The 9,356-nt window shown below is 33.2% G+C and overlaps 1 protein-coding gene across 1 annotated transcript in view; it reads left to right on the top strand.

Annotated features, from left to right (window-relative positions):
- LOC106873407 (terminal nucleotidyltransferase 4A) overlaps positions 1-9,356 on the top strand; it is a 53,273-nt gene that overhangs the window by 31,065 nt on the left and 12,852 nt on the right. The window contains exons 4-5 of the mRNA XM_052967002.1: positions 4,340-4,460; positions 8,513-8,608. Coding sequence (XP_052822962.1) covers positions 4,340-4,460; positions 8,513-8,608 — 217 coding nt within the window. The remainder of the gene's footprint in view (positions 1-4,339; positions 4,461-8,512; positions 8,609-9,356) is intronic.

The following is a 9,356-nucleotide window of genomic DNA, read 5'->3' as shown; positions in this document are numbered from 1 at the left end:
CCCTGTAACTTACCAGTTCAGCAAAAGAGACTGATAGAATAATACTTAGGCTTACAAAAAATGTCCTGGGGTCAATTTGTTTGACTAAAGGTGGTGCTCCAGCATGGCTGCAGTCAAACAACTGAAACAAGTAAAAGAGTAAATAAGTTACTTTTTATTAAACATAACTAGTCTAGGTACATTTTGATACCACATGTGCAGCACAAGTGGAAGTTATAATTAAATTTGTTTTTCACAGATTTAATCATTTTAATTTTCTTTAGCTGCAGACTCTATTAGATTCTGGAAATTTTTATTGCGATACTGTTATTAATGCTTATGGTTTTGCTCATTTTGAATTTGATTCCAAAGCACATATCTTAATTTTGATGGCCACGTCACAAACAATTTTTTTTATTTAGAATGTTGACATAATTTAAATTTCTTACTGTAAAATTGTATTATCATCTCTTCATTATCTTGTCTATCTGGTCATCTTTTGTTTTAAAACTAGTGTTAGTGCAAATTAACTAGTTAATACAATAATCCCTCACCATGTCATGGTTCATCTATTGTGGTTTATTATTTAAGCTTATGTTGATTCCTCATAATAAAATAAATATATGCAAATTATAAAAATAATAAAATATCCAGTACTGTTTCTACTTTGGATTTTCACCTATTGTGTGGTAGTTTTTGGATGTAACACCCACGATAGTTGAGGGTTTGCTGTAGATTGGATGTAATAAGTTGTTTCATTATTTGTAGGTAAGGAAAAAAAAGGTCTGTTTTCATAAGAGGATTACATACAATCAATGAATTTAACCCTTTCATTATGATATTTTTAATTAAAATACACCTCTATATGTTAAATTCTAAAATAATGGACTGGTTTCATAAACAATTATAAATTTTCTGTTTGACATACGAATGTGGTATTTTGAACAGAACATTAATCTACAGCAGAATTTTTGTCTCAAAACTATTTTAATTGCAGATAAATTTTGAAAAATATAAAATGAAATTTTATCCTAAATATTACCATGTAAAGTTGTTAGCCAATATTTTAGAAGTGATTTATAATAGAATTAGATTTTATTTGAACATGAGTGCATAAAAAGCAAACATCCCATAATGTTAAAATAGCATGAAATCATCATTTAGCATTCATTGTCCATGCTGGCATGGGTTGGATTGTTTGACCAGGGCTGAGAGGCTGCACCAGATTCCAGTCTGATTTGGCATGGTTTCTATGGCCGGATGGGATGCCCTTCCTTTGGAATTAATCAAAATATCTGAAGAAAACTACAAAATGAAATAAAAAGAAAATACAATACACATATCCATCCAGTGGGGGTAGACTAAAATTACAATTAAAAAATTGAATACTGAGTAAACCTGGAAATTATTTTATATTAAATTATACATAAACTAATGAATTTCTCTGCATTTGTTGCAGAAGACATGCTTGGAAGTCATTTTAATTGACTGCCTTGTGGCAGCTTTCCTCTCCTGACATTAGCAATCTTGGCATAGTTTCTTGTGACCATCAGTTAAGATGGTTAGCTGGTGGAATCATTAGCATGCTTGAGAAAATACTTAGCATTTAATTTGTCTTCACGTTCTGAGTTCAAATTCTGCTGAGGTAAACTTCATTTTTTACTCTTTTGGTGTTGATGACTTAAGTACCAGTTGAGCACTGGGGTCATTATAATTGACTAGCTCCCATTTCCCTAACATTTCAGGCTTTGTGTCTATAGTTGTAAGGATTATTATTTAAGAAGGTTAGTTGGTGGAATTGTTAGCATACTTGACAAAATGTTTAGCAACATTTTGTCTGTTATTACATTCAGAGTTCAAATTCCACTGAGGTCAACTTTACCTTTCATTCTTTTGGGGTTGGTGAAATAAACACCAGTTTAACACTGAGGTTGATGTAATTGACCCCCCCCCCCCAAAAAAAAACAATTCAGGCCATACACATTTTATTTTTAAATATGCTGTCTTTCCCAATTGCATTACAACATTACACAGAGCTGTAGATTGTTATTTTGCTTTTTTTAGTCCCCTGATATTTGGTGGATAATTAAAATTTCTTTGCAGTACACCCATTTACCATATACCAAAGCAGATAACACTAATACCACCAAATTATCTGTCTACTAACCAAGTCATAGCTCATCATCTGATTCATCCTGTTCTTATCACCACTGTCACCTTTGTACCATTTTCATTCATGTGGTTGAGTGCAAGTAGATAGAAAATCGATTTTCTTTCTTCTTTGTATATAGTTGACATTTATCAAATGCACAAAACTCTCAGCCCTTGAGTCAGTCTGTTGCTTTTGCTAAATATTAATAAAAATATACATATACTCATATTTTGAGTTCCATTTTGCCTGTTTACATCACCATATATATATATATATATATATATATATATATATATATATAATAACACATTGAGTTATTCAGCAACAAAAAATTCCCAATAAGGTACTTGGTGCATCTCAAACCATGAAACTGTTTCCAGATGACATGAGCATTTTTGTCTGGTTTTCTGCTGAGGTCAACTTTGTTTTTTACTCTTTTGGTGTTGATAATGTAAGTACCAGTTGTCAGTGTAATCTATCCAATGTCAGTCTTTTTCCAACTGCATTCACAGCTTTTAGGTCTGCTCCAAGTTTTATTTGGTGATAATTTCTCAATCACATTGTACCCTAGGTCATCAGTTCCCAAACTTGTTTTGGTATGGAACCCATTATATGATTTTCTTTCCGAAAATCATCGTACCTATATTCACGTTTTATGGACAGCTCCTACCATTTTAATTGTAAGACATTAAATGAAACAGTTTTTAGTTCAGAGAATTTATTTACATATATGTTTTTTGAAAATTGTGAATAGCATTTATTTCATAAGCTTCTATTAAATTCTATTAAAACATCTGTATCTTGTGGAAGACTAGAATTCTCTACATGGAACCCTTATTTTAAATATGGAACTATAATGTTCTTTGTTCTTCCCCATGTACAGGTATGTTGATAGAAGTTGAAAACCTCATTGTGGTTATGATCTTGGAAATATTGATATCATTGAAGGATTCATTTGTGCTTCAGTGTTTGGTAATCTCTGGCAGCTTCTTAAAGATCATATTTTTAAATGATGTTTGGATCTTGTCCAACCATGTTTGTGACTATGTTCTGTCTTCCATTTTCCTTCATTTATATCCTTTTTAACTCTTCGTTTTTGTAGTTATTGATTGGAAATTTTTGGTAGGAATATACACAATAATTTCATTTTTATAGTTGTTTGGGTTTAAGTCATCAGAAAGATTGATTGGGTTTGGTTTCCTCTGAAAAGTTTTGAAGAGAAATACTTTTAAAATTTCCATTGTGTTTCTAGAATAAATTCATTCTTGCTTTCATTTACTAGTATTGGCATTACCTCACTAAGAAATTGAAATATCTGACTCTACATCTGACATACAGCTAAATACATGTATTAATAATCTAAGACTATGGAAAAATTTGGATGGTATTTGGTGGATTAATGATGAAAGGGTTAAGACATAAATGTTAAACACTGATAATATCATGCTCCACATTTAGGGTACAATTGTTGAATCTTCTAATTGAATCTTTTTTAATAACTAATTTGAGATACTGGTTGTTGGCTACCTTTTGAAAGAGAAGACAAACTTGTTAGTAATCAACCTCAGAAATTGTCTACAGCTATTCAGATTAGATGCCAACAAAATGGCTCAAAAGTTTACATTGCAGACATTTTTGGACATCAAATATTCCTTGAATACAAAATCAATCATCATCATCTTAGGCTTAAATATTAGAATTCCTGTAAAGAAATCACTATTGAAAAAGAAAGGGGATAAAGTAACTTCAGATAAGAAATGCTGTGCACTTCAGGTTAGGAGTGGAAGGCTGTCTTGTTAGAACTTGTGTTGGACATGTTTCATTCTAATTTTCATGTCATATAGCATCTACATTTTATAAACAGTGCACAAAATTAAATTGAAGAACAGCTAAATCCACAATTTTCATTTAGGATGAAATTGATGGAAATGAAAGGAAAAACCATACAAAAATGCTCATGTCATCTGGAAACAGTTTCATGGTTTGGGATGCACCAGGTACCTTACAAAACTAGTTAATGTCAAAAAGGTGCAATGGTTTTAAATCAATTATGTTTATTGGGAATTTCTTGTTGCTGAATAACTCAATGTGTTATTTCATAGAGATATAATCAGTAATATATAGGTTTGTGCATGTTTTTACATATTTGTTTTTGGAATATAAATACAAATGTATTAGAATAAATTGAAATCTATTTATTTTTATCAGTGATATTGACCTGGTTGTGTTTGGAACTTGGGAAACACCCCCGCTATGGAAGTTGAAAGGTGCTCTGGTCGAGAATAACATTGCTGATGAAGAATATATCAAAGTGTTAGATAAAGCATCCGTAAGTAGTTTTTTTTTTTTATATTTGCTTTAGAAAATAACCTGTAAATGATGTCACAATTACATTATGTATTTATACAATCTAGAAACTAACCTCTAGATTGTGTGCAATGCAGGAAAGAGAATTAGTGTTGTGAAGACCAAAATGTTAATCCCCTCTAGAAAGTTTTCCCAGTGCACTCTGCATGTTAGTGGAACGTCACTGAGACAAATGGAGAAGATTGAGTATCTCAGGACCATATTCACAAGTAATGGAATGCAGGCGACTGAATTGGACACTAGAATTGCAGATGCTGTCATGGTATTGTGGCAGCTCCAGCATTCAGTCCTAAGAAGTGGAGAGATTGGTAAAAAAAAAAAAAACAAAAGCCAAATTTACTATCTTCAGTTTGGTTTCTGTGCCTATTCTCATCTATGCTCCTGAATGTTGGGTAATGACTGAAAGAGTGCAATTGCAAACACAAGGTGTGGAAATGGGGTTTCTCTGAAGGATTTCCATGTAACTTGGAGATAAAGGAGTCTCTCCCAAATCAAGCCACTATGGCTCCTCATTAAGAGATACTACAGATATGTGATTACAATGTCACTGGAAAAAATTGCAAGATGAGTTCTTCAGGACAAGGCAGCCGGCAGGAAACCTAGAGTAGACCAGACTGAGATGATTGGATGACATCCCGAATCTCAGTTGGTAACTCTTGGGAATCTAACCAGAAAGTCTAATGACAGTTGCTTCTGATAGGATCCTGAGCAGGAGGTACCTGAGGACTCTACTCCAACGATATCCCAGGACTGGAGAAGGTGGATGGATATAATATACAATTTTAACAGTCAGTCTTCCATGCTAGCATGGATCAAATGAATTTGTTGAGGCAGATTTTCTATGACTGGAAATCTTTTCTGTCACCAATCCTCACCTATTTTCAAGCAAAATTATATTTCCTCATATACTGACATGTTTTCATGGATTGGTAACCAGTAATATCACTTGTAATGATAGTGATACTTGTTTACAACTGTCACATGATATAAAAAAAGAAAGACTTGAAGATGGCACACATACACACATATGGCAGGCTTCTTTCAGTCTCCGTCTGCCGATGGGGCTATATTAGAAGACACTTGCACAAGTGGGACTGAACCCTAAAATCAAGTAGCTGAGAAGGGAATTCCTCAAAAACACACACACACACATAGTTTCTTTCAGTTTCCATCTACTGAATCCACTAACAAGGCTTTAGATGGGCAGAGCTATAACAGAAAACACTTGCTCAAGTGGGACTGAACCCCAAAATCAAGTGATTTTATATATATATACAGGGTTATTTAAAAAGAATGAACCAATTTCATTACACAATATTTTAATAAGGAAAAGCAATAGAAAACTCCAGCTAAGTCACAAGTATTTACTCACAATCAACTTTTATTTCCTGTCTTACAAGTGTTCAATGTGGCCACCACCTGTGGCATGGGCAACATCAATGTGATAAGAGTATTTCTCCCAGATGTGTACCAGCATATCACAATCCACTGAGTTGATTGCTGTTGTTATTCAATGTTTAAGGTCATTGAGGTTAGTGGGTTGCGGTGGAGTTTTCTAAGTTTTTAATGGCTGCCACGGGCGCTGTAGTCGATCAACAGCAATCAACTCAGGAAATAAAAGTTGATTGTGAGTAAATACTTGTGACTTAGTTGGAGTTTTCTATTACTTTTCCTTATTAAAATACTGCGTAATGAAATCAGTTCATTCTTTTTGAATTACCCTGTATATTTCATTGGACTTTGCTGTTGATATCAAATTGCTCCAATCTACAATGACTTTTGAACTTTCTGATTTTTCATACTCTATACATTGACTGCTAAATCCACAAGTCTTTCCTTTTTATTCTCTCTGTTTATTTTCTCTTATTCTTTTCTATTGAAGAGCATAGGCTTGAAACATAAAAGACTTTTTCACTTTCCCAAGCATCAAATTAATACAGCTGCTTGTTGTTCATACACCTGTCTTTATCTTTTGTTTTTCTATAAATTTCAACTTTATATCATTCAACTATTGTAGGTAGCTTTTTTTGTCACAGTCGGCATCTTCCAAACAGTCTCACTAATTCAGTTTTAATCTAAATCAAATTTAGTTCTTTGAATTATGTTTGACTAGTGATAAGCTACATTTAGACATAATATTTAAAATCTGTTGCAGGAGAACAAAAGTTAAGAGCAAAAATGTATAGACCAAACTGGTTGACTGACGGGTAGTAACGCCCAACATCGACACTTTGGATCCACACCATTCTTTTAATTTTGATTAAGAATTATTATATTGATATTAATATGAAAGAGAAATGTTAAAGGAATATATTGATAAAGGTTTCATAGAATTTTATCCATTAGCAAAAAAAAAAAAAAAAAAAAAAAAATTTAATTTTAATTCTCAAATTTTTATCAATTTTTTGCTTGATATTAAAGGGACACTACTCGAATAGGAAACTAAACTATTTCTTAGCACCACGCACAACAAAAAATAAAAGACAATACAAATCGATACAAAGAGTTCTTATATATATTTTCATTAGTGTAAATCATTTTTTATAAAAATTAAAATTTTTTGCTTAATTTTTTGTAGTATGGCTTTTTAAAGTTCATTTTTTAATAAATTATTTTAATAACAAGATTATTTAATAAAATATTTTTATTATTTTGATTTTGTCTCTATGAGCAGTACTGAATCATGTAGTAGGGCTGTTTAGAAAAGGCAAATGGCAAAAATTCAAGTAATAGTCAATTTTCACTATATTTAAATTTTCAAACATGGAGTTAATTATTTGCATGCTAAAAATGACTTTATTTATAACTTATTTTTTAATTTTATCATCATCATCATCGTTTAACGTCTGCTTTCCATGCTAGCATGGATTGCACGATTTGACTGAGACTGGCGAACCAGTTGGCTACACCAGACTCCAATCTGATCTGGCAGAGTTTCTACAGCTGGATACCCTTCCTAATGCCAACCACTTTGAGAGTGTAGTGGGTGCTTTTACATGCCACTGGCACGAGGGCCAGTCAGGCGGTACTGGCAACAGCCATGCTCAAATGGTGTTTTATACGTGCCACCTGCAAGGAGCCAGTCCAGTGGCACTGGCAATGACCTCGTTCAAATGTCTTTTCACATGCCACCGGCACAAGTGCCAGTAAGATGACGTTGGTAATGATCACGCTCAAATGGTGCTTTTTACATGCCACCGGCATGGGAGCCAGTCATCGAATTTGATTCGATTTCGATTTCACTTGCCTCAACAAGCAGAGTTTAGTGTCCAATGAAGGAAAGGTATGCAAAAGTGGGCTGGTTACACCCCTGGCATAGGTTATGGCCTCACTTGGCTTGCCGGGTCTTCTTACGCACAGCATATTTCCAAAGGTCTGTTCTCAGTTCTATGAAGATGCATTTCCTTATATGTATTTTTTTCATGAGATTACCAGTCATTTTATTGATTAAAGTGAAGACATTGTAACATTTTTTGAATGTTCACCTTTGAAATAAGGTTTTATTGCAGTAATAAGTTTAACATTTTAGCATTTAAACTGGCCATCATATCTGGCCCAAATATTCTGCTTGTTTTATGTTCAAACTGGCCAGATCTGTCCTCTCACACCCACTCTGCAATGTCATTTTAAAAATAGTCTCATCATCAAAATCTCAATGCCACAACATAATGCATGTTTAATCCAAAACAATGTGAATAAATAATTATTACATTTGACAGAGTAACCTGAATGTTAAAGGGTTAAACTTAAATATTTCTTAATGTTTTGATTTTTCAATTAATTAAAGACGATAAAAAAAAAATCATGGCTAAATGATAAAGAATTGGAGGCTATCTGTAAATTTCAGAAATTCCTGTTAATTTGAAATTTATGAAGCATATTGAATGAATTTTCTGTTTTGAAGTGATTAATAATTTTTGTTTTAATTTCTTTGCCATATGCTTGTCCTTTGAAAAATTCTTTGTATTTCTTTATCATTTAAATTAAAATTAAATGCATATTAATTTATTTTAGGTCCCCATTGTAAAATTGACTGATCGACAAACTGAGGTTAAAGTTGACATTAGCTTCAACATGCGTAACGGGGTAAAAAGTGCCAGGCTTATCAAGGTAAGTCAATATTTATATTTCTTAACAGTGTTTCTCATATTTTAACTAAATATTGGCATGCTTGAGTCTAAAATTGAAATTTGTTTCTATTTTTCTCTTTCTATCCTGATTAGTTTCTATCCTTAATACACCACACTCCTATTTATATCTTGTTTACCTATGTATCTATCTACCTACCTACCTACCTTTCTTTATCTGTTAGCTTGTCCACCAAAAGTTTCACCTCTCACAAAAATAATTTGAACAAAGCATCCTTGTTTATAATGAAGCAGGTACAACTTCTCTGAGAAACTTGTTTACATGGATGACATATTAACAACTCCAGATCAGAAAAGTGTAACCCTTCCCCTCAAGATGTCACAACAAATATAGCCTGGAATTTCTTAGGTTTAGTAAAATATACACTATTTCTCACCAGCACAAAATTATCATAAGCCCTCTAATACGCATTAGGATGAGGTTAGCTAATCTTGCTTAAATGTTACTTCCACCATCAAACACAACATTTTGAAACCGACATCTATACAACTTCCAGCCATCTTCATCATCATCATCATCACCGTTTAACGTCCGCTTTCCATGCTAGCATGGGTTGGACGATTTGACTGAGGACTGGTGAACCAGATGGCTACACCAGACTCCAATCTGATTTGGCAGAGTTTCTACAGCTGGATGACCTTCCTAATGCCAACCACTCTGAGAGTGTAGTGGGTGCTTTTACGTGCCACTGGCATGAAGGCCAGTCAGG

Source organism: Octopus bimaculoides, chromosome 1, assembly GCF_001194135.2.
Source record: "Octopus bimaculoides isolate UCB-OBI-ISO-001 chromosome 1, ASM119413v2, whole genome shotgun sequence".
NCBI lineage: Eukaryota > Metazoa > Mollusca > Cephalopoda > Octopoda > Octopodidae > Octopus > Octopus bimaculoides.
Note: the sequence above shows the minus strand (reverse complement) of the source record. Positions and strands in the feature narration are given on the sequence as shown.